The sequence below is a fragment of the Neovison vison genome, chromosome 7 (genome assembly GCF_020171115.1).
Source record: "Neovison vison isolate M4711 chromosome 7, ASM_NN_V1, whole genome shotgun sequence".
Lineage (NCBI taxonomy): Eukaryota > Metazoa > Chordata > Mammalia > Carnivora > Mustelidae > Neogale > Neogale vison.
This window is the reverse complement of record NC_058097.1, coordinates 51030992-51055722: the sequence shown is the minus strand read 5'-3', so window position 1 is coordinate 51055722 and position 24731 is coordinate 51030992. Positions and strand designations below refer to the sequence as shown.

The window sequence follows — 24731 nt, the reverse complement described above, 5'->3', positions numbered from 1 at the left end:
ATATAGCCTACATCTTGTTGAGAAGAGAGGATGAGATTTAAAAGCCTCACCCCACTGTTTGTCCAGCTGAGAAAAAATCACGACCCTAATACCCACTTATAAATATCTCTTGTTATATTAAAAAAAATATTTTCAGGGCCCACCTGGCTCTGCTCCTGCACAAAGGGTTAACCTTCAATATTTGATCTCAAGGTCACAGGGTTGGGTTTGGTAAAGAGAGGCAGATTGGGAAAGGGGAGGGGGGTGCTGAAAAAACAGAGGGACAAACCAACATACTTTCTAAGACCATCCAAAAACATCCAGAACCAAGCTGCGGGAGGGCGCCTGTTAGAGACTGAGAAACCAGTGCTGTACTTCGGGGCTGTCTCACTTCTGTCCCCAGTCCCTGATGATCTGGAGCGATCTGTCCTTTTCAGACACCACCGTGAGGTCCCAATATCGGGATCCATCTTTTCAACTCACCCCCCAGCTTGTAAGGTCCTCTCTAACACAGAGCAGCCCCCTCCCCAAACGAGCATGAAGTAAGCTGGAGGTCTTTCCTGGGAGGAGGGTAATCTGGGGGGTGAGTCATTTTTGGGGTCCCCTTTTAGTCTCTGACCAGGCGGTAAATGTGGTGCTGGGCCCCCCGCTCACTGGTGGACACCTCAAAGACATAGGCGGTGCAGAGCAGCAGCTCCTGGGTATCTCTGTTTGTCACCACCTGCCAAGGAGGCCAAGAGAAAGGGTTTGTGCACAAAAGGGAGAGCAGAGACTACTGTGCCCTCCCCGGGGTACCCCAGGATACCTCAGAAAGAGGTCCCCACCATATCACATTCCCTAGGTCAAGGGGATGCCTGACATGTCCAGTTCCCCATTTGAGCGTCCGCAGTGAGGGGCCTCCCATTGGATGGCATAGCAAAGTTAACCAAAGTAGGGGTGCGTGGGCAACTCAGCTAAGCGTCCAACTCCTGGTTTCGGCTCTGGTAATGATCTCATGGTTGTGAGATCGAGCCCCACATTGGGCTCTGTGCTCAGGGTGGAGTCTACTTCATATTCTCTCTCCGTTCTCCCTTCAACTCTCTCAAAGTCTTCAAAGTTAACCAGAGTTCAGGGGGATCCCACCATGTCATGTCCCCTGGGCTAAGGTTAGGTTCCCTATAAAAGGGGGGCTTGTCCCTTAAACCAAGGATCCACCGTGGGATGCCCTCTAAGTCCGTTTCCACAGTGAGGGGGGATCCCCCTAAATGAGAGTGCTGTGGACTCCCCACCACATCAGTTTCCTGGGTAAAAGGGTCCCCTAAGCAAAGGCTCAACTGTAGGCTCCCCCTGTGTCACGCCCCCGCCCCCATGCAAGGGTCCCCGGGCCAAGGGGCCATTGTAGGCACTCCCCACCCCATTGCTTGCCCTGCTCGGCCCAGCCCCAGTGCCTCACCTGGAGGATGGTGAAGTTCTCCAGCACGCTGTTCATCATATAGCGCTCAGGCAGCTGTCGCAGCTTGTGCAAGAAATTCACCAGGTACTCACACATGGGTGAACGCAGCAGGCGGTACACAAACCTCCCGTCCTCCAGCTGGGCACGCTCCGTCTGAACCAGGGTGGGGGCACAGAGTGGGCAGGGCAGTGACCCAGAGACACAGGGCTTGCCCCAGGCACTCTGTGCCTCTCCAATGCCACGCCCACCCCCCACTACTGTCATCCCTGCCATCACCCCATCTGTGGTGTGGCAGAGATGGGACCTGGACCCATGGGTCCTCGACTTGGGATCCCTGAGCCTGCAAACAAGGGACCCCTCCAGCCTCTCAAAACTGCTCTGACCCTTCTGAGACCTCTGGACTGCTCTGACCCCCAGGCCCTAAGATACCCTCACACCCTCCAAAGACCCTCCCCTCCACTAGGTCTCCAAACTCTACTTGACCTCTGAGTTCAAGACCCCTCAGGCCCTCAGCAATCCCTCAGTGCGACCCCTGAACCTCCTTGCCCTACAGATTCCTCTATACCCATAAGAACCTTTTGAATCTTAGTGACTATAAATCTCCACACGTCATCTCTGAACCCTGAAAATAACCCCTACGTGTGACTTGGGGACACAATATCAGCTCTAAGCCCATGCATGAATGAAAACCCCAAAGATGATAGGACAACTCCCCACCCCAAGTGCAGGAGCTATTTTGGCTCTGATCCCTTCAGTCTGTACCCCAAAAGTGGCAGGTGTCTGGGCGCTCACCTGCCCAGAGCTCCACCCCTCCAGCCTCACCTCCACCTTCTCCACCACTTGCTTGCCAAAGGAGCAGACCTTGGAGGAACAGGTGAGGGTCATGTGCTCCAGGCTCTCGTACTGGCTGCTCACTCCATAGAAGCCTCCACTACTGCCGCCGGTCCCTACCTCCTCGCCACTCGGGCCCCAGTTCAGGTCCGCCTGGGGGGTGGGGAGGCACAGGTAGATTCCTTATAAATGATGGAGACTCTTCTCAAGTGGGAATTCTGCTCCATGGCCTGGTTTCCCCCACAGCCCTGCAGCTGCCTACCCCTCCTCTGCATTCAAAGCCCCATGTATCCATGGGCCTGTTTCTGGAAAACACCCACCCTTCCAATTGGTACCGGAGAAGCCTGGCTCCCTGAAATGGTCCTGACCCTCTCTCTCCAGTAATAGTCCTCCCAACAAAGGAGACCAAGAATTCAATTTTCTTCTCCTGAAGTCCCCAACTCGGGAGTTCAGCCCCTTCCAAGGCCCTGGTTATTAAGGAGGCAGGTTACTCCCTAGTAACCTTCCCCTCCCCACCCCTTCATGACCCTGGTTGCTAAGGCAAGTGGCTACTCCCTAGCAAAGAGGCCTGGAGGCCCAAGTCCTATCCATCCCATCCTGGGGGTAAAACTGCTCGTAGTTCCCTGTTCCAAAGGGGGCTTACGCTCTGAGCATCCCCTTCCATGGGAGACCACGTGACTTGCAGGCACTTTGTTTCGGCAGCAAAACTTACCCAGAACTTGACCAGGAAGAAGGCGTGAGGAGGCCCACGGTCATACAACTCCCGCAGGCCACCCTTTTTCTCAGGGAATTTGTCATAGATCTGCCGGACGTCCACACTCTCGAGGGGGGGTGCTCCAGGGCTGGGGCAGTGCTGGCTGATGTGCACAAACAGGTGCCTCTGGTACTGAGAAGGGTGGGCCATGGGTGAGGAGTGGGAGATGGGCTGCACCCTGGGTGCTCACTGCCCCCAGCTCCCACGAGCAGATTCACACTGTCCACCCAGACACTGGGCCTGACTCCCAAGCACTGTCGCCCTTCCCTTCTGTCCCACCGCACCTTAGTCCCCAAGTCCTGTCCCCTACTTTCCATCCCCACAGCCCCATCCTCTCCACTCTCTCCCCAGCCTCCACCCTGGCCTCCCAGGCTCCAATCTCCACTCTTCCGGTCATCCCTCACAGATCCCCACAGCTGACCGTGGACCTCCCCTGCTCACAATCTCCCTGTGGCTCCCCAGAGCACCTAGGACAAACCCCACACTCCTTCAACCTGGCCCTACACTGAATAGGTGGTCCCAAATGTTCAATCAATGGATGGGTAGATAGATGGATGGAATCCACTTAGCCCACAACAAGACCCCCGACCTGTCCCCATTCTTATCACTTTTTGTCCAGATTCTAAAATCCTCATACCTTCCCCATCTTCTTTTGCATTACAAATCTTCCCTCCATCCTCCAAGGCCCAAGTCTATGCAAATCTGCCTCTTCCTGGAAGCCTCACTTGATCACAATCAGATGAGACTTCTCATTTCTATAGTTCCCCATCACCCTCAGGACAAAGCCTAGATCCCTCAGCTTGGCAATGCCAGCTCCTCCAGAACTGGCACCTGCCCACCTATCTGCAGCTGCACCAGCTCCCATATGTTATTGGAATATGTGTTTCCCTGAAAACTTCATGCTGCTTTCATCTCTGTACCTGCAATATAAAGTTCAGCACATGGCAAACTCCTACATAACCCTCAAAGCCCAACTCAAATGTTGTCATTTCAGGGAAGCCTTCACTAACTTCCCAGGCAGAATGACTCCTCTGGGGAATGCCTGGGTGGCTCAGCCCAAGCATCTGCCTTGGGCTCAGGTCATGATCCCAAGGTCCTGGGATGAGTCCCACAATGGACTCCTTGCCTGCTTCTCCCTTTGCCCACACTCCTGCTTGTGCTCTGAAAATAAATAAACATAAATTTAAAAACAAAAAAAAGTCTCCCCTCTACACCCACAAAAACTTGAGCTTCCCCTATCCCAGCACATACTCATTGTTCAATGGACATCTATTGGGAGACCTACTGTGTGCAAACACTATTTTGGGCCGTAGGGCTAGAAGACAAAGTCCCTAAAATCATGGGGTTCTCCTGGAGTCTACTAGCAAAGATAGATAATTTTAATAAAAATCAACCCACGGTTAACATAAATTTCAGAGTGATGAACACTATGAAAAAAAATTCCCAATAAAGAATAGTAAAGCAGGGGCGCCTGGGTGGCTCAGTGGGTTAAAGCCTCTGCCTTCGGCTCAGGTCATGATCCCAGGGTCCTGGCATCGAGCCCCGCATCGGACTCTCTGCTCAGCAGGGAGCCTGCTTCCTCCTCTCTCTCTGCCTACTTCTGATCTCTCCCTGTCAAATAAATAAATAAAATCTTAAAAAAAAAAGAATAGTAAAGAAGTAGAGCATGATAGCAGTGGGTATTTTCCATAAAACGGTCTGGGAAAGCCAATCTGAGAAGATAAGCAAAGGCCTGAATGAATGGAGAGAGACAGTGGCGGTATCTGTGAACACATATTCAAGGTGGCAAGAACAGCAGATGCAAAGGCCCTGAGGCAGGAATGGGCCTGGTGTGTTTGAGAAAAAGCATGGAGGCCAGTGTGACCAGAGGAGAGTGGGCAAGGACATAAGGGCAGGAGGTGAGGACAGAGCAGGAATGGGGATCAGATCATGCAGAGCCTTGTGGGCAACTGAAAGGACTTTACCTTTGCTCCAAGTAAAATGAGAGGGTTTCAACTTGGGTTTTTTAGGACCACCATACACAGCAATTGGTGTTTATGTGGCTGTGGCAGAGACTGCTAAGTGTTCACAAACTCCCCATTCCTTTTCCCACAGTTAAACTACACTTCCCAGACTCCTTTGCAGTGAGGTGTGACCATATGACTAAATTCTGGCCAATGGGATGTAAGCAGAACCTGATAGTTGCCACTTACAACCCAGACCCATAAAAAGTCTGCAGGATTTTTGGGTCTCTCCCTTCCACCATCTGCTGGCCAGATGCAGGGAATCCAGCAGCAGATTCTGAAGCCCTAGAAAACGTCAGAACCACAAAACGGAAGGAGCCTGAATTCTCTGAATCACTGCGTGGAAGGCTCCTACTTGAACACCTACACGGAAATGTTACATGAGTGAGAAACTGGTGTTACGTTCATTCCCTGAAGGTTAAGGTTATTTCTGTGAACAGTCAACCCACCATGACTAATATGCTATCTAGCTCCATCCTAGCCCAGGAAACGCTCAAGTCTAGAAACAAGATCTACTCTTCCAGGTTCCCAGTCTCCACCACAATGCCTGGCACAGAGCAGGCCCTCAAAAACGTTTACTGAATGAACAAGCAATGACCTGGCAAGTTTCTCTGACCTTCCCAACCATAACCCCACGACCACCCAGTTCCTCCTCCACGCTAGCAGTTCTCAAAGTGTGGTCCCAGGCCAGCAGCATCAACATCGCCTGGGAGCATGTTAGAAATGCAAATTCTCAAGCCCCACGCCGACCTACCGAATCAGAATTTGAAGGTAGGGCCCAGCAATCTATGTTTCAACAAGCCCTCCATGTTATTCTGAGACATGCTAAAGTTTGAGAACCAATGCTTTACCCTTTCCCTTCCTATCACCCTCTGTATTCCAACCCCCAGCCCCCGCCCTCCCCGGTCAGTGATGATTCTAAAATTGCACTCACAGAATCAACTGCATCAGGAGGTTCCACAAAGGCTGAGAACTCCACCAGCTGCAACCGGGCAGTGCCCAGGGCCCGAGCCTGCCACGCTGGGGGTGATGGGGCAGGTGGGGGCAGGGCAGGGGGTGACAGGGCTTGGGGGGGCTCGTACCCTAGAAAGAGAGAAAAAAAAAGGACAAAAACCCTTAATGTGTATTGAATACATAGAGCACTCTTCTCTCTTGCCTGCCTCCGCTTAGAAGCTAAAAAAGCTAAATACTCACTTTCCCAGCCTCCCTTGCAACTAGAGATGGCCATGTGACACAGTCCTGGCCAATGAGACGTTAGGGGAAATCTGCTGAGGGGCTTCTGAGAAGGAGTTTCTTCCTGAATGAAAAAGACAGAACTTTGGGAGGAGAAAGCTTTTGGCCCTGGTCAAGTCCTGCTTGAGACATGATGCCTGGAATCACAACAGCCATCTTGGGACGTTAAGAAAGAGACCAAGGGACCTATACAAATGCCAGTCCCAATATCACTGAGCTGCTGAGACAGCGTAAGAGCACCCCGTGTCCAGACTCTTTGTTATATGAAATTATTAAGGCCTTTATTAATTAAGGCACTATTACTTTGGGCATTCTGTTACTTGTAACCAAAAGCACTGCGATTTGATGAAATCTGTGGAACCCTCAAGTTCTCTTTCACCAGTGTGTATTCTTAGGACCACATCAGCCCCTGGATCCAGCCATGCCTGAAGCCATCCAGCCACTCCTGAAATAGCAGTTATCTAAACCAGTAAATTCCTTTTTTTTTTTTAAGTCAATGAGCTTGATTTGAGTTTCTGCCACTTGCATCTGAAAGAATCTTGACAAATACACCTTCCCCATGTCTTCCAGGCTAGCACGTGGCAGAACACAAATCCAGTGTGTCTGAATTCAGAGGCCATGATCTTAACCACTACAAATTCTATCACTCATCTTTCCATACCCCCTGCAAGATTTGCCTCAGATCTGGACCTCTGTAGAAATGCGTGCCCTGATCAGTGGAAGGTGAAGAAAAAGCAGCTGGGGTTGGGGAGAGAGGGGAGACAAGGCAGGTACAGAGCAGACTCTTACCTGGGAGGTCAGTAGATGGGGGGGTCAGTGACAAGGAGAACGGTGTCTGTGAGAATGGCTTCACGCTGAGGGAGAAAGGAAGCTGGGGGTCAGCAAGGTAGAAAGATAACTGTACCAGCTAAGGTTTACCAGGGACCACGCCAAACCCTTTGCTAGCACGTAATGTGCAAAAGTTCACAGAATCCTCACACCCTAGGAGGTTAGGTGCAATTACTCCTCTTCCCATTTTGCATAGGAGGAAACTGAGGCACACACCGTCACAGAGCTGGGGCACAGAGGAGCCTGGGCTCAAATCCAAGTCAGTCTCTACTACAGAGCCTGTGGTCTTGTTGACAACATTTCAGTGCCTCTCACAAAATGGCAGAAAGAGAAGAGAAACAGGATCTCAGGAGGTGGGGAAAGAACACAAGGGAGAGCCAATGTGGAGAAAGAGGAGGGTAAGGAGAAAATGACCAAGGGTTACGAGATGGGACATCGGTCCAATGTCCAGGGTGGGGAAGCAGTGTAACAGAGTCTACATGTCCAATCTAGACTCTGTCCAATCCAACTTCCTGCAGTGATGGACATGTTCCGTATCTGCACTGTCCAGTACAGTAGCCATTAGCCACCTGTTGCCACCGAACACATGACACGTGACTACTGAGCATGAATGTGGCTAGAGTGCCCAAGGGACTGAATTTTTAAGTTAATTTTAATCGACTTAAAATTCAGTAACTGCATGAGGCTAGGGACCGTGGTATCTGACAGCCCAGCTCTAGAGGCCAATAGCTGAGGAGATGATTGAGACTGAAAGGTCGGAGGCCACGGAGACAACACTTGGGGTCAGAGGTCAGGAAGAGGTCAAGAATCAAAAGACCAGGGGCACCTGAGACTCTGGACCTCAGTGTTGTGGATTCAAACCCCACATACGGTATAGAGATTACTTAAAAATAAAATCTTGGGGCATCTGGGTGGCTCAGTGGGTTAAGTGCCTGCCTTCGGCTTGGGTCATGATCCCAGGGTTCTGGGATCGAGCCCCACATCAGGCTCCTTGCTCAGCGGGGAGTCTGCTTCTCATTCTTCCTCTGCCTATTGCTCCCCCTGCTTGTGCTCTCTCTCTGTCAAATAAATAAATAAAATCTTAAAAAATAAACTTAAAAAATAAAATCTTAAGGGACACTGGGGTAGCTTAATCAGTTAAGCGTCTGACTCTTGATTTTGGCTCCAGTCGTCATTTCATGGCTCATAGGATGGAGACCCATGTCAGGGTCCCTGCTCAGCAGGGCGTCTGCCTGAGAGTCTCTCTCTCTCTCTCTCTCAAATAAATAAAAATAAGATAAAACAAAATGAAATCTTTTTTTTTTAAGTTTCTGTTTGTTTGTTTGTTTAAGATTTTATTTATTTATTTGTCAGAGAGGAGCGAGAGTGAGCACAGGCAGACAGAGAGGCAGGCAGAGGCAGAGGGAGAAGCAGGCTCCCTGCCAAGCAAGGAGCCCGATGTGGGACTCGATCCCAGGACGCTGGGATCATGACCTGAGCTGAAGGCAGCTGCTTAACCAACTGAGCCACCCAGGCGTCCCAAACAAAATAAAATCTTTAAAAAAAAAAAAAAAAACCTAAAAATAAAACTAAAAATATTTAAAAAAAAAAAGAGTCAAAAGACCAGAATCAGAAAAAGACACAAATTCCAGGGACTTTCAGACCCCTCACTCCCAGGGGCCTTGCCCTCATACTCGGCATCCCCATTCTGAAATCTAAATTCCAGGACCCTACCTACTGACTTAATCTCATATCATCAGGGCTGCTGGCCAAACACCACCTCCTAAGAGAGGCCCTTCTTGACCCCTGACTAAAGAGGGCACAAACGCCTTGTTTTATTTCCCACATTGATTCTTTTCTTATGAATGCTTATTTGTTTACATGTTTATTGTCGGTCTGCGCACCCACCCCCTCCCCGGACCCTGCTCCAAATATGGAAGATCAATGAAGGCAGGGATCCTGTCTAACTTGTTTAATCCTGTGTTCCAGTGTAAGCAGAGGACCAGGCATTTAATGGGTTCTCAATAAACATTCAATTGACTGGCCAGTGGCTGAATACCTTTTCTCATTTCCTGGAACTCACCAAATTTTCCTACCTCAGGGCCTTGGCACATGCTGTGTTCACTGCCTAAAATATTACCAACGCCCATTCTTCACCTGGCCAAGTCCTACTCTGGCTTCACCGTTACTTCCACACAGAAATCCCCAGGATTCTCTCCCTTAGCCCAGAACCTGTTGCAGTTCTTCAGAGCACATCACATTCTCTTTCATTTTGTGTTTAGGTGGGTGATGATTTAATTAACCTTCATCTCCCCCCTCTTGGCTATCAGCTCCCCTACATGTGGGATCCCAGTGCCCAGAGCAGTGCTCGCTGACCCACCCCTCCTTCCAGCTTAGCCCCCTCCTTGCAAGCCTCCAATTCCTTCTGCCCAGGGGACTTGTTTTGACCCTTTCCTGAGTCCCAGCACCTCACAGGGGAAATTTCTTCCCTCCCTGGAGCCTGGATCCCACAGCATGTCACTTCACTTGTCACCCCCAACACCACTCCTCACGGTCTTGTGGCCACATGGCCCCCCCAACACCCTGCCTGGATCCACTGGCTCCTCTCTGGACTGAAAACTGCCCTTCCCATGAGTCTCTGGGGCCTGTTTCTCTTCTTCCAGGCAACAAACACATTCTGTTAACCTCAGGGCTCTCTCAGGGCTGAAATGGACATTCCCATGTACCTCGGGGACCCATTTCCTTCCTTTTGACTCTGAGAGAAGACACCTTCTGTCCCCTCAGGCCTAAGAACATCCCTACAGGATGAGAACACGCCTTCCCATGAGCCTCTGGGACCACCAAATCTCACTGGAATGCCATTTTCCCCACAGATATCCTCCCTTCCCCACACATTCATCCAGTCCCACACTAAGCTCCTTTCTTCTCCAAACCTGCTCCTCCCCCAGGTCACCCATTAACAGACTGTCACCAATCCCAGTCACCACCAGACCCTGGGCACTATCCTTGCCTCCCCACTCCTTCTCAGCCCATGAAACCCCTTCTCTGGACTCTCTATGCCCTGCCCTCCCACCCCCCAGTATCCCAAGTCAAGCCTCGTCCTCCTCTCCAGACCCTCACCCCAGCCTCCTCTCCAGGATTCAAATCCAGATAGCTGGCTACAGAAGCAGGATAAGAAATGTCTCTCTAGAGGGAATGGGGGAAATGGGGGTGATGAGCCAAAATAGAGAGTACTCACTCTGGAACATTCCAGGGGGGACCAGAGCCCCCTGACCAAAACTGGAAAAGCTCTGAAGCCTGGAAAAGAGACAAAGAAAGGGAGAGTGGGGGGTCACTCAGTGCCTTGTTGAAACCACAGCCCACCCCCATCCAGTTCTGAGTCCCACAATCTCTCAGCCACCTGAGGACCAGCAGGGCCCAGTTTGGCCTGCAGGGAAGGTGCTGAGATGAGCTGGGCTGAGGACATGGTGGCCATGGTCTGGAAAGCCTTGTCCTTGGAAACCTGGTCCTGGAGGAGAAGTTGAGATCCATGTTAATGGGGAATTCCAGTCGACACATTAGGGTGGGTCAACGCCAGGTAGGGCAAGCATGGGGAGATGCAGAGATGGGGAGTCAAGGCAAAGGATTGGGGGAGGGCACAAATCTTTCTTCTATAGCCCCCTGCCCCTCTGGCCCCCTCAGGCATGTCTGGGGTAAAGCAGCGGGTGGGAGGATGGGCAGGGGGACTTACCACATTCAAGGCCTGCCCGTGGGAGTGGGGGAGGGTGCCAGAGGAGGAAAGAAAACATGACTTAGGAAATGAGGCCTGGATTCTCACCTTCCTGCCCTCAAACCCTATAGTTTCACCACCCTGGGCTGAAAAACGTGAGGAAGGAGAAGCAAGGATGAATATGGAACAGGAAGTAGAGGGGCCCAGGCCTAGAGGGGAAAAGGAGTTCTTATAACCAGAATAAAGGACAGTATACAGTATAAGCGTTTCTAGGTCCAAAAAAGAGCTGGAAGTGAAGGTTTCCGGATATGCAGGCAACAGGAAGCGAGAACTTCAGACCCAGAGGGATACACAGTGGACACTTCCTAGCCCAGACAGGACAGAGATGGGACCATGAGGTCCAGAAAAGACCAGAAGTGAAGGTTTTTTGGATCTGGAGAGAAAGCAGAGGAAGTCTTCTGAGTATTAAAAAAAAGAGGGGGGGACAGGAAGTCATGGTCCCCATATCCAAAAGAAGAGAAGGAAGAGGCAGAGAAGACCCCACACCCTAGTGGGGAAGAAAATGAGGGTCTCGGGCCAAGAGGAAACCGGAAATCCAGCAGATGAAGAAAAAGGATGTGAAAACTGCCAAACAAAATGAAGATTTCTGGACACAAAAATGACAGGCAGGCCACGTGGGGACCAAAATTGGGAAGATGAGCCAGAAAGAGATGAAGAAGAGGTCCTCATTGTACAAGAGGGGAAAGGGAGGACACCAGGAGGAGGAGAGGAAAGGAGAGGGAGAAGGAAGACAGCAGTAGCCAGAGGAGAGGCCCAACACCCTATCCTTCTTGCCTGTCCTGAGCTAAATCTCTGTCCCCTTCTCTCTACAAATCTCTTCCTCTCCCAGGACCTGTATCCACCCAGCTTGCTGGGCCACTAACCACCCGCCCCCGACCTGGGATCTCTACTTCTTCATTCTGTCTACATCTCCATGTGACTCTGTACCCATCTCTGGTTCTCTGCTACCCACTCTGGGCCTCTCTGTCCCCCTTTCTCTGGATTTCTGTTGACCTCTCCTCTGGATCTCTGTCCCCTTCTCTCTGGGTCTCTGTATCCCTCTCTCTGACCCCCACTCTCAAGGTCTCTGCCCGCTCTCTCTGGGTATCTGCCTCACTCCATACCTTGAGCTTGGACTGGATTTCCCTTGATTTCCTTCGAGCAAGAACTTGGATGTGACTAGAGACCTGGGGATAGTGACAGAGAAGCAGACTCAGGACACAGCCACTGGCCCCTTGAATCCCCTCTGCCTTCCCACCCTCCAGATGGCCCCCAGAGCTCCCAGAACATGAACGATGACGAACGCACAGAACAAGCTAGCTATCTCAGGCACATGCTAACACAGATGTGTCCACAGAGGCTAGTCTTTTCTAGCCACTTACACAACTGATCTCCCCCAGACCCAGCAAATCCAGGCCTCCTTTCCTTTCCTCATCTTCTCTCTTTGGATCTTTCCGTCTCTCTACCTTAGTCCCTGTTGCTAACACAGCTGTTAAGAGATCCAGACCAAAACAGGCACAGCAGAGCAAACTCACAGAGGTGCCAACAAGACAGACAAAAAAACATGAACCAGATCCTCCTTGAATCTGAACCTGCCCATCACAGGATGCCCACCCACCCCCACCCCAAGAAGACAAGCCCACCCCAGAGAGAGGCCCACAAGTCAGTCCTGACACCTGTTTGCGAGTTCGGGTCTTCCCTGTTCTCAGCTTGATGTAACGGGCAATCAGCTCATTCCGACCTGAAGAGTCAAAGACAGGACAGAGTTAGACTTTCATGGGACTTCTCAACACACACAACACCAGGGAAGGAGTGAGAAGCAACAGTTGCCAGAGGTCTGCAAGCAAGCCAGCCTACAGATCATCCCAGCTCTGTGGGAGATTTCCTGCTGCAGGCTTTGGAGCCGGGCTGCCAGGTTCAAATCCCAGCTCAAGCAAACCACTTTACCCTTCTGTGCCTCAGTTTCCTCATCTGTGCCAACAGCGATGCCAGCTGCTACCTGAGTCTTAATCAGATTAGCGGGGGCCAGGGCAAAAGAGAGAGGTGGACTCACCATACATCTTGCCTTCATCAGACAGGATGATTTTCCGCCGGCCACATGGTGGGTAGATGGCCAGGGCCTCCTGGAAGCTCTGCTCGATGTCCGGACTCCACACTCCTTCTGCGTCTGGGCCCCCATCACCCCCAGCCCCCTCGCTGCCGCCGGTGCCCTCCTCACTTCCTTCCTCACTTCCTGTCCAGCCACTGCCATCGTCCAGGGGGGCCCCAGCCCGGGGTTCCCCCATCTGGGCCTGGAGGAACACAGAGCTCAGCAAGGTGCCTCCCCCCACCCCACCCTCGCCCCCCCAACCCACAGAGAGATGCAGGGCAGTGAGGGCTCAGATTGCTGGGTCTGAGGGAGGAGAGGGTGAGGGGGCCTGGATTTCTGGGTCTGAGGGAAGCTGGAGGCTGAGGGCCGGGACTCCTAAGTCCTGCAGAAGGGGGCTCGATTTCTGGGACAGCTGAGGGTGAGCGTGTCCTCTGTGTTTCCAGGGGAGCCTGGGGTGTGGTGAAGTCCTGAAGACCCCTAAGTAATGCCTGGGGCGCATGGCACATGAGGGCCGAAGCTTCGGGTATGGATTACTGGTTTGAAAGAAGACAGGAGTCGGGGTCTAGTTGCAGGGAAAGGAGTTGTGGATGAGATCTTCTCAGTCCTACCCCAAGAACAGGTGCTAGGATGTGAACAGCAGCTGCGAGAAAAGAAGGAGGAGGGGCCCCAGCCCTAGTAAGACTGAAGGGGAGGGGGCGTCCAGAGAGAGAGGGACACAGACCCAGAGATCACGAGACAGACTTCCAGAGAGGGGGAGACAGAGATCCAGTGTCGGGGGACAGACACCCAGAGAGTGGGGGCAGAGAGACCCAGAGAAAGAGGGGGCCAGAGGGCCAGAGAGAAGGGGACAGAGAGCCAGTGAGAGGAGGGACAGAGACTCAGGGCAGAAACTCAAGCCCAGACCAGGAAAGACCCACAGAACCACAAACTGGGGGGCAAGGGCGCCCTGCCATCAGGAGAGCCAGAACAAAGGGCCCAGGCGTCCCCTCCCCCAGTTTCCCACAACCCCCATCTGGGGAGGGGCTGGCCGGCAAGGGCGCCTCCCCTCTGGCCCTCGGCCCCGCCCCTTCCCTCCCCTCCCCCTGCGCCGTGGGCTCGGATCCAACTCAAGTTCCCAGTGACTTTCCGGAGGCCAGGAACAGGGGAAAACTTTTTCCAATACAGTCAGATCCCGCCTCCCAGGCGGCTCCACGTCTTCCACAGCTTTCCCAGGACCCCAGAGTCCAGGCTCCCATCCCCCTCCTCTCTCGGACCCTGGAGCCCAGGCCGAGACAGACAAAGACCCCAGGCCGAGTCCAGTGGCGCTGAGGCGTTCAGGACCCCCGTAGGCCCAAATCCCAGCCCAGCTCTCCCCCATGTGGCCAGACAAAGGGACGGAGGAGCCGGGTAAGAAGGATCCCCACTAATTTCCCGCCCCAGGCCCCAAATTTCCGAAGAGACAAGACTGAAGATCCAGAAAGCACTGTAGCCCGGCCCTATGCCACCCCGGAGGCCTCCTTTCTCCATTAGGAGGATCAGGCGTCCACAAATGACACACAGAAACCAACTCGGTCAGAAACACGCACGGGGTCCTTTCTCACTTCATACCCACACCGCCGCATACACTCGCACCCACCGGACACAGCCGCCCAAGTCCCCAGCCCTCACCCACTCCCGAGCGCACAATCCCAAACTCAGACCCAGCAAGAGACACCCCAACTCCGGCGAAAGTTCCAACACCTCACTAAGACTCGGTCCCAAGCGCAAACTCGGGCCCGCGGGCAAAAAGAGGGCGCCAAGCAATTCACAGACCCTCCCGCAAACACCTCAACTCATAACTCGTAGCTTCCCACCCCAACTCACACAACCCAAAGCTGGATCCCCGACTCCCGCCGGCGCCTTCCTACCTCCCGGCCTGGGGCTGGGGAGCCGCGGGCGGGCGGGGCTCTGCGAGGAGAAAGTTGCCCGGGAGCTTTGTTTGGGAAAAGTGGGAGGGACCGGAGGGGGGGGCGGGCCCGGGCCCCGGACACAGGGAAGGGGGATCCGAGGGTGACAGTTTGGAGGAGGATTTTTGCTTTGGCAAAGGTGGAGTCTAGCTTGGGCTTGGTAGGAACTTCGGGATTCGGATGCGTGCGTCTCTGGGGCGGAGAGGGATGGGGGATCCGGACTCCCAGATTCCAGGGAGGAGGTTGATAGGGGCCAAGAAACGTGGGTCTGAAGGAGCAGGGGTCTGGGAGCCTGGACTTTTGACTCCTCTCTAGTTTGTTTGTATGTTGGGGATGTGAGAGTGATAAGAACACAAAAGATCTTTTCTGTTCAGCCTCAAATTTAGTTTTGAGGATTAAGGTATGTGAGGGTGGGTTTCCCGTGACTTTGCCAGAGTTGAGAGGCGGGCGAGAGGACCGGGAGTTGATTGGAGAGCCACGGGAGTGCAGATTCTTGCAAACACACACGCGCGCCAGTGGACTGGGGTGGCAGCTGTCCCAAACCAGGAGAGACCGTCGAAGCCCGAGTGGAGAGGAGCTAGGGCCCCGACTCCTGGGTCCCTTAAAGAGGAGGTGTTGGATGTTCAAACTCAGGGAAATAGAGGGGCCTGGGGTCCGGACTCTGGGACCCTAAGGCGAAGGGAGCCTAGATTCTGGGATCCTTGGAAGGTGGAACACAGGGCTAAATTTAAGTTTCCAGGGAGGGTGGGCTTTTTAGTGGAACGGAAGAGGGCTCCCGTTCAGCGTCCCGACATGGCACTCTGTTGAATGCAGAAATCGTTTCAAATCCCAAAAATTCAGAGGAAAATACAAATCGAGGGTAGATGAACCACAGTGTTCGGACTTGGGTACTGGGAGCCTAAGAATGGAACTGAGGGGTCCGGCTGCGAGACCTGGGGCACAGAGGACTGGCCCACGTGTGGGGGCACGGCTCTAAATCAAAGGGCATGGCCATCTGAACTGGAGTGGGGCACAAGGGCCAAGATCCGAGAATACAGGCCACACTAAGTCTTCAGGGCCCGGGTCACCCGGCAGGGGCACGGTCTGACGATGGGTGTGGTTAACGGTTGGGGCGTGGTCATAGGGCGTGACCACCCAATAGAGGGCTCGGCTCTTGAGTGAGGTCAGCAGATGGGGCGTGGTCAGATATACGGGCGAGGCTAAGGCTCGCGGAGCTCACCCAACGCTCCAGGTATCCCACCTGGGCTCGAGGCCAGAACTGTTTGGATTTAACAGTCCTTGGACAGACTGCCGGAGTCTGAGTCCGGTGACCGGACTGTGGTCTAACATAAGGCGGGACCCAGGAGAAGGGGCGGGGCGTGGGAGAAGGTGAGGAATGAGATCTGGGTATGAATGTGGGCGAAGAAGAGGAATGAGATCCGTTTGTGAGGCAACACCCTGAGGAGCAGAGCCTGGGTGGAGGGGCGGGGCCTGACGCGATGGAGGAGGTAGCGGGCAGAAGGACGGAAGAGGGGCTGTGGGCGGGGTGTGAGGAATTGCTGGGGCCAAGGATGATGGGAAAGCGATGCTTGTCTTGGGTGGGGGCGTGACCATTTAGGGGCGGGGACTCTGACCCCCTACCGCTGCCACAGCCTCCCGGCCCGCCCCGCAATGTGGCAACCTCTGGTCCTGCTGCTGCTGGTCCCCTCTGCCCTGGTGCCCCTCTCCACTGCAGCCCCGATCCGCGATGCTGATGCCCAGGAGAGCTCCTCAGGTTTTCTAGGCCTCCAGAGCCTAATCCAAGGCTTCACCCGGCTGTTCCTGAAAGTGAGCAATGGCAAGGGTTGGGGGTAAGAAGAGGTAAAGAGGAGAGGGATTGGGGCAGATGGGGACTGAGGGATGGAAGGGGTCCGGAGAGACCGAATGGAAGACGGGTTGAGTCCAGGCAGAAGTACAGGCGGGAAGAGAAGGAGTCAAAGGGACCAAGAGAGATCAATAGAGAGTGAAAGGAAGACCAAGGGATAGGAAAAGAGGGAGGAAATCAAGCAGAGAGGGAGATGGGACCCCAGAGACAAAGACTGATGGAGAGAGAGACTCAGAAGGAGAAGGGGATGGGGCCACAGAGACAGTGGGATGAGGGCAGGGAGGAGGGAGCAAAAATAGGAAGGTAATGAGACAGAGCCCAGGACAGGTGGGTGATGGGGCAGAAGGTGACCTAGTTAGGCCCTAAGGGTCAGAGGACAGAGAGAGAAGGAGCTGGGTGGTATGTGGGGCAAGGTCTCAAGGACATCCTGGTAGGGCTGCAGCTTTACTGGGGAGTCTTGAGGCCCAGCAGATCAATGGTCCCTCCTCTGGCCCAAGGATGACTTGTTGCGGGGCATGGACAGCTTCTTCTCTGCCCCCATGGACTTCCGGGGCCTCCCCAGGAACTACCACCAAGAAGAGAACCAGGAGCACCGGCTGGGGAACAACACACTCTCTAGCCACCTCCAGATTGACAAGGTGCCTGTGCCAGGAAGTCCCTCCTGGAGTCTCCCCACAATCCCTCATGCTACAGTATCAGTGGGGAGGAGGGCAGAGGCAGGAAGCGGTTTTGCTCTCACTCTCTCCTCCTGTTCTCACAGGTGACAGACAACAAGACAGGAGAGGTGCTGATCTCTGAGCAGGTGGTGGCATCCATCGAGCCAGGAGAGGGGAGTTTGGAGGGTGACTGGAAGGTTAGGACATGCCCCTGACAAAAATGTCCAAGCCCAAACATTTTCTGCAGTCTAGGAGAAGATGACACTCCCATTCCAACTGCTCAGCACCTCCTCTCCCTGAGCCTCAGTTTTATCATCTGTCAAAGGGAACAACGAGCTCTCAGAAATGAGGTTTACAACCTCAGTATATTTCCCACTCACTTTGTAAACCCCAGAGATTTCTGTAAACTAAGAAGTGCCTTTAATTCTGCATGCCAGGTAATCCTCACCCTTGTAAACCCCAAAGTGTGTTTTTATCTCAAAGTACTCTGCAAACCTCCAAGTATTTTTTAATCTATCCCAAAGGGCTAGGCAGATCTCTCTCTCATAAACTTCAAAATGTGATCTTTCATTCCAGAGTGTTTGATGAACCCCAAATGCTTTGCGTTGCTCACCTTTATAAACTTCTTAAGGGAGATTCTAGCCACAAAGTGCTTATTTTCTTATCCTAAAACGTTTTAAGAACCCCCAAACACTTGGCAAACCCATAAGGGTCTTCTACACCCCCCTCCAGGTTTTTATTTTTAAATTTTCGAATCAACAGAAGAGTTGAAAAAAGACATAATGCAGTAAACCTGTATTCCCTTTTCCATAGAGCAAGATTTCTTAACCTTGACACCATTGGCATTTGGGGCTGGATAATCTTTGGTTGTAGGAGCTGTCCTATGCCCAGCAGGATGTTTATAAGCAACACTACCTCTACCCACCAGATGGAAGTCGCGCCCCCTCCCCCACCAGTAGTGACAACCAAAACCATCTTCAGACTTCCATTGAGAACGACCGACCTAGATACACCACTTGTGAACATTTTACCACATTTATTTTTTCTTTACTTTTTCACTTTTGAACTCTGTGACAGTAAATTATGGACATCACGACACTCCACCCTTAAATCTTTCAGTGGGTATCTCCAAAGAATAATGCATTCTCCCACACGACCACGGTACCATTTTTTTTTTAAAGATTGTATTTATTTATTTGACAGACAGAGGTCACAAGTAGGCAGAGAGGCAGGCAGAGAGAGAGGAAGGGAAGCAGGATCTCAGGACCCTGGGATCATGACCTGAGCTGAAGGCAGAGGCTTTAACCCACTGAGCCACCCAGGTGCCACACCATGGTACCATTTTTAAACCCGAGAAATTTAACATTGAAAATCACACCATTATCTCTATTAGTTTGCGAGGGCTGCCTAGCAAACTAATAGAGAACAAAGTAGAACAAAGAACAGTAGAACAGATTGGGCGGCTGAAACAACAGAAATGCTGCTTCCCAGTTCTGGAGGCATTCAAGGTATTAAAAGTCAAGGTGTCACGAGGGTTCGTTCTTTCTGAGGCTGTGACGAAGAATCCGTTCCACGCCTCTCCCCTAGCCTCTGGTGGTCTGCAGAAAATCTTTGACATTCCTTGAAATGCAGAAGCATTCCCCACACCCCCATCCCTGCCTTCATCTTTCATGGCCTTGTCTCCTCTATGTCCAAATTTTGGACATGTGTACCTCTATGTCCAAATTTTGCCCTTGACATAAGGATACTGGTTGCATTAGATTTGGCTCATCCTAATGACCCTGTCCTAACGAAGTCTGCAGTGACCCTGTTTCTAAGTAAGATCACGTTCTGAGGTACTGGGAATTAGGAGTTCATACGAATGAGGGTGTGGGGGCGTGGAGACACAATTCGGCCCGTAACAATCTTCTACAGGACTTCTCAGAAAAATGCTGCCTCTGATTCAGTAGTTCTAAATGTATAATTTGCTAATTTGTATATTCTAACAAGCTCTCAAATGTTGCTAATGCTGCAGGCCCACAGCCAACACTTTGAGTAGCAAGGACCGAACAGACATTCAGTCCGTACTCAAATGTCCCAAAAGAAGGACCAAAAGCTGTCCCTAAGAGCTGATTTGGTTTTTGATCCAGGATTCGACTGAGGATCCCATGTTGCAACTGTAGTCATGCATTAGGAAAGCCAGGAGCTTTTAATCCCAAAGTGATTTGCACATTTCCAATTGCTTTCTAAACCTCAGAGTATGTTTAATCCTAAAACGCTTTGAAACCTTGGAAATGTGCTTTCAATCCCAGAGTATTCTATAAATCTCAGTATTTTTTATTCTAATACACTTGTAAGCCCCGTGCTTTGTAAACCACAAAATGAGCTTTAAACTCCAAAACTGCTCTGTCGGCGGCAAATTGGGCAGAGTATGCCAGTGAGGAGGTAGCATCCTGGGATTGTCATTTGGAGTTTGAGACCTCTCTGTCCCTCCTCCCCAGGTACCCAAGATAGAGGAGAAGGAGGCCTTGGTGCCACTCCCAAAAGCCATCGACAGCTTCCACCCAGAACCCCATCCCCGAGTGGCATTCTGGATCATGAAGCTGCCAAGGCGGAGGTCCCACCAGGATGTTCAGGAGGGCACCCACTGGCTCAGCGAGAAGCGACACCGCTTGCAGGCCATCCGGGACGGGCTTCGAGAGGGGACCCATGAGGACAGCCTCGAAGAGGGGACCCAGGGCTCCTCCCACTCAAGGCTGCCTGCCCGGAAGACCCACTTCCTGTACATCCTCAGGCCCTCCCAGCAGCTATAGGGGTGGGATCAGGGGAACACCCACATGTACCCCCCACCAGACCCCACCCCAAGCACCATATAGAAATAAAGTTCTTATATCTAGCAGCACTTTCTCCTTTCAGGATCTGTCCCCAGGCCTCAGCTGACTGGGTCATGGCAAGTCCCCACCTCAATCCCAGCCTTAAGAATAACATCTGATTGTGCTACTGGCTCTTGCCAAGGTCTCCAGGTTCAGTTTTCTCACTCAGACGTCTGCCTGCTCATCGACCAACTTTTGTCACCTCCAGCCCCATCCATCCCCTCAGTTGCCGACCTCATCACCTCCAGTCCTATTTGTCCTCCTGTTGCCAATGTCTGTATTTCTCCTGTTCCCAATGTCTGTATTTGTTTCCTATCCCTGCCCCAACGAGTGATCACAAACCAGCAGAGAATGCGTATGTATTCTCCTGGCAGATCTACAGGTCAGAAATCCAGAATGCTTCGGCTGGTCCTCCGCACAGGGTCTCCAAGGTCAAAATCAAGGGGTTGGCCTGCTGGGTTCTTAGCTGGAAGATGCAGGAAGAATCTGCTTTTTTTTTTTTTTTTTTTTTTTTTTGGTCAGTGAAAAAGCATAACCAGGGGGAGACGCAGGCTTCCTCCTGAGCAAGGATCCTGATGTGGGACTTGATCCCAGCGCTCTGGGATCATGCCCTGAATCAAAGGTGGGTGCATAACCAACTGAGCCCCCAGGGCATCTCTGCACACTCTTATTTTTATCTTTTCATCCCCTGACTTTTTTTTCTTAAAAGATTTTATTTGACAGACCAAGATCTCAAGTAGGCAGAGAGGCAGGCAGAGAGAGAGGGGGAAGCAGGCTCCCCCCAAGCAGATAGCCCGATTCGGGGCTCAATCCCAGGCCCTGGAATCACAACGTGAGCCAAAGACAGAGGTTTAACCCAGTGAGCCACCCAGGCACCCCAACATTCCCTGATTCTTGACTTACAAGCTGACTCCATCTTCAACTTGCTGTTTGTCTCTCCCTTTGTCCCTCTGTCCCTCCATGCCCAACTCCTGACACACCAACTTTGTCAGCCAGGCCTGATGCCTCAGCCAAACCTGGAAGTTCACAGACCCTGTCTTGGGTGCCCTGTCCACTTTGTCCCCATGCCCACCATGTCTCCTGTTCCCTCTGAGACAAGACCTCTCATGAAGTAGACACATCAGGGGATGCCTGGGTGGCTCAGTCGGTTAAGTAGCTGCCTTTGGCTCAGGTCATGATCCCAGCATCCTGGGACAGAGTCCCACTTTGGGCTCCTTGCTCCTCGGGGAGCCTGCTTCTCCCTCTGCCTCTGCCTGCCACTCTGCCTGCCTGTACTCTCTCTGTCACTCTGACAAAATCTTTAAAAAAAAAAGGGGGGGGGCGCCTGAGTGGCTCAGTGGGTTAAAGCCTCTGCTTTCGGCTCAGGTCAAGATCCCAGAGACCTGGGATTGAGCCCCACATCGGGCTCTCTGCTCAGCGGGGAGCCTGTTTCCCCCCCTCTCTCTGCCTGCCTTTCTGCCTACTTGTGATCTCTGTCTGTCAAATAAATAAAATTGTTAAAAAAGGGACGCCTGGGTGGCGCAGTTGGTTGGACGACTGCCCTCGGCTCAGGGCGTGATCCTGGAGTCCTGGGATCGAGTCCCACATCAGGCTCCCAGCTCCATGGAGAGTCTGCTTCGCTCTCTGACCTTCTCCTCGCTCATGCTCTCTCTCACTGTCTCTCTCAAATAAATAAATAAAATCTTTTAAAAAAAATTGTTAAAAAAAAAAAAAAAGAAGACACATCAGGATCCTCTTGGTGCTGAGTCCTCTGGGGGATATAGACATGACATGAGTTTTCTCCCTTGAAGGCCAGGCTCAGGGTCAGATCACCCCACAGACAGACCCAACGCATAGAAATGCATAGAAATGCATGGGCATAAATAAAAGTGAACTTTTTTTTGAAAATTTAGGTTTGGGGACGCCTGGATGGCTCAGTTGGTTAAGCATCTACATATGGCTCAGGTCATGATCCCAGGGTTCTGGGATCGAGCCCTGTGTCAAGCTCCCTGCTCAGCGGCGAGAAGTCTGCTTCTTCCTCCCTCTCTACCCCTCACCCCACTCATACTCTCTCTCTCTCTCTGATAATTTTTTTTTCTTTTTTTAAAGAATTAGGATGGGCGCCTGGGTGGCTCAGTTGGTTAAGCATCTGCCTTCAGCTCAGGTCATGATCCCAGGGTCCTGGGACTGAGGCCTGCATCAGGCTCCCTGCTCAACAGGAAGCCTGCTTCTCCCCCTCCCATCCCCCCTGCTTGTGTTCCCTCTCTCACTGTCTCTCTCTCTCTGTTAAATAAAATCTTTTTTAAAAAAATAAATTATACCCCTAAACATTTAGAACAAAAAAGTCCAAATGAAATTTTTAAAAATATGATTCATGTTGTCATAAAAAAAAAAGATTTGCCAGGTCTCTCAACAGAAGACTATGAAACATTACTGAAACTGATTAAAGAAGATCTAAATAAATAATTCAGAGCAACAATACTCATAATCACCAGGAGGCAGGAACAACCCAATGCCCATCAAATGAAATGGTAAAATTGTGGCATATTCATCATTGGAATATTATATATCAGTGAAAAGAATAACCCACTGCTATTCGATGAATCTCATAAACATAATGTTAAGCAAAAGAAACCATAATCCAAAGTGGTTACCTTTGGAAGATAATACTTAGGGGGAAATGTGACTAAGGCTTCTGGGTTGTGGACGGTGCTCTCTTTTTTTATGTGGGTGGTTCCATTAATGTACTGCACTATACAATTTTTTTTTAACATTTATTTAAGAGAAGGAGAAAGCACACATGCAGTGGGAAGGACAGAGGGAGAAGGAGAAGCAGACTCCCTGCTGAGCATGGAGCCTATCGCAGTGCTCATCCCAGGACCCTGAGATCATGATCTGAGCAGAAGTCAGATGCTTAACCGACTGAGCCACCCAAGCGCCCTACTCTATACAGATTTAATTGAGCTATAACTTAAGATTTAGCACTTTTATGTATGTTACAACTATAATTTTTTTTAAAAATTGTTAGGTCTTACAAAATTATCCACACCTCAAAAAGGAAGAAAGGGAGGGAAGGAGGAAGGGATAAGAAATACTGAAGAAATAAACACAATGAACCTATACTAATAAAGTCAAGGAGTCCACCAGTAGACGGCCTGTGCTTAGAAAACACTTGGCAAACAAACATTCTTATTGAACTCTCAAGACCCCTTTAGATGGGTACTATTTGTTCCCATTTTAGAGAAGCTGAGGTTCAGAGAGGTGAGGTCACTTGCCAAAGTCATACAGCAATGGCACTGGTTTTGTCTGATTCTATATCTCACACTTTTAACCACTGATCACATCACCTGTCAAACTGGTTCTTTCCCAGGCCTTATGACAAGTCACCGTCTAATAGCCATAATAATAACAATTAGCAAATGATTACCACCTTAAGTCCTCAAGGTAACCTAAGAAGCAATTACTAGCTCCATTTCTGGGAAGAAACCTGAGGCTCAGAGAAGGTAAGCCGTTGTGCCAATGAAGAGATGGAACCAAAATTCAAACCCAAGAACGTTTGCCTCCAGGCCAGGCCCATAACCTTGTCATAGTCTGTACTGCCCAGGAGTTAAGCAGTTTGGATTCTATCCATTGGTTCACTCATTCATTCAACTTTTTTTTTTTTTTTTTTTTTTTTTTTTTTTGAGCACTCACACTGAGCCAGACATGTTCTAGCCCCAAAGCAGTTTCTTACTGCATATAGCTCACATTCCAGTAGGGGTGTTAGTACACAGATATACAATATGTCACGTTGTGAGACACCCCATCAGGACCACTAAGAAACAGTAAGTGTGGTTAGTGAGATGGGGGCCTAATGCAGTGTGGCAGGGGAAGGTCTCTCTGAGGAAGTGAAAACTGAATGAATGATGGTGGCGTGAACGGGAGGATGCAGGACTCCTTTTCTGTCTCCGCTAGCAGAATGGGACATCTTGTGCCCCAAATCCTTATTTTATTTATTTATTTTAGATTTTATTTATTTGGCAGAGATCACAAGTAGGCAGAGAGACAGGCAGAGAGAGAGAGGGGTAAGTAGGCTCCCTGCTGAGCAGGGAGCCCAATGAGGGGCTCCCATGAGGGGCTCCGATACCAGGACCCTGATATCATGACCTGAGCAGAAGGCAGAGGCTTTAACCCACTGAGCCACCCAGGCGCCCCCCAAATCCCTATTCTGGGGAATCGATTTTGGATTAATTCTCTCCTCTAGCCTGGAAAACTGGGAATATTTTACCCCCACTCTCTCTTATAAGGAATGATTGAAACGGTTTGAGAAAGAATCCTTCCGGGACCAGAGCCACAGAGCGCATAGGAGTAATAGAGCAAGAGAGTAGGACATCATTGTGACGGTGAGCTGGCACAGAACAAACGGCAGAAAGGGCATGACTTAGTAGCTAATAAGAAGTGGGGAGATGGACAAGGGTCCCTCAATCCAAATCTCCCTTGCTGGGGCCCACTGCACCCAAGCTTGAGGCGGGAGAGAAGACCCCAGCACACGGGACGCGGACACCCCTCGCTTCCCCCACCAGCCCATATTCCTCCAGCGTTGGCGCGCTCGGCCAATACG

At 51.4% G+C, this 24731-nt stretch overlaps 2 protein-coding genes across 5 annotated transcripts; one reads left to right on the top strand and one right to left on the bottom strand.

Annotated features, from left to right (window-relative positions):
* Nucleotides 1–91: 91 nt before the first annotated feature.
* On the bottom strand, nt 92–14790 carry TEAD2 (TEA domain transcription factor 2). Of its 3 annotated transcripts, none has more exons than XM_044256898.1 (13): nt 14763–14790; nt 12841–13078; nt 12464–12528; nt 11912–11974; nt 10770–10781; nt 10440–10547; nt 10278–10336; nt 7022–7086; nt 5934–6082; nt 2955–3128; nt 2273–2395; nt 1412–1564; nt 92–700 (listed from the first exon to the last, which is right to left on the bottom strand). In XM_044256898.1, the coding sequence occupies exons 2-13, from the start codon at nt 13070–13072 to the stop codon at nt 587–589; spliced, it is 1317 nt and encodes a 438-aa protein (XP_044112833.1). In that variant the 5' UTR covers nt 13073–13078; nt 14763–14790; the 3' UTR covers nt 92–586. The 3 variants fall into 3 exon arrangements, with proteins under 3 accessions (XP_044112833.1, XP_044112831.1, XP_044112832.1); XM_044256896.1 differs by having other exon boundaries at nt 2234–2395; nt 14763–14789; XM_044256897.1 differs by lacking the exon at nt 14763–14790 and adding an exon at nt 14719–14729 and having other exon boundaries at nt 2234–2395.
* Nucleotides 14791–16005: 1215 nt separating this feature from the next.
* Nucleotides 16006–20178, top strand: DKKL1 (dickkopf like acrosomal protein 1). 2 transcript variants are annotated; one of them, XM_044260514.1, is made up of 5 exons: nt 16006–16032; nt 16433–16607; nt 17142–17282; nt 17405–17497; nt 19781–20178. In XM_044260514.1, the coding sequence occupies exons 2-5, from the start codon at nt 16452–16454 to the stop codon at nt 20090–20092; spliced, it is 702 nt and encodes a 233-aa protein (XP_044116449.1). In that variant the 5' UTR covers nt 16006–16032; nt 16433–16451; the 3' UTR covers nt 20093–20178. The 2 variants fall into 2 exon arrangements, with proteins under 2 accessions (XP_044116449.1, XP_044116448.1); XM_044260513.1 differs by having other exon boundaries at nt 16007–16169.
* The last annotated feature ends 4553 nt before the right edge of the window (nt 20179–24731 follow it).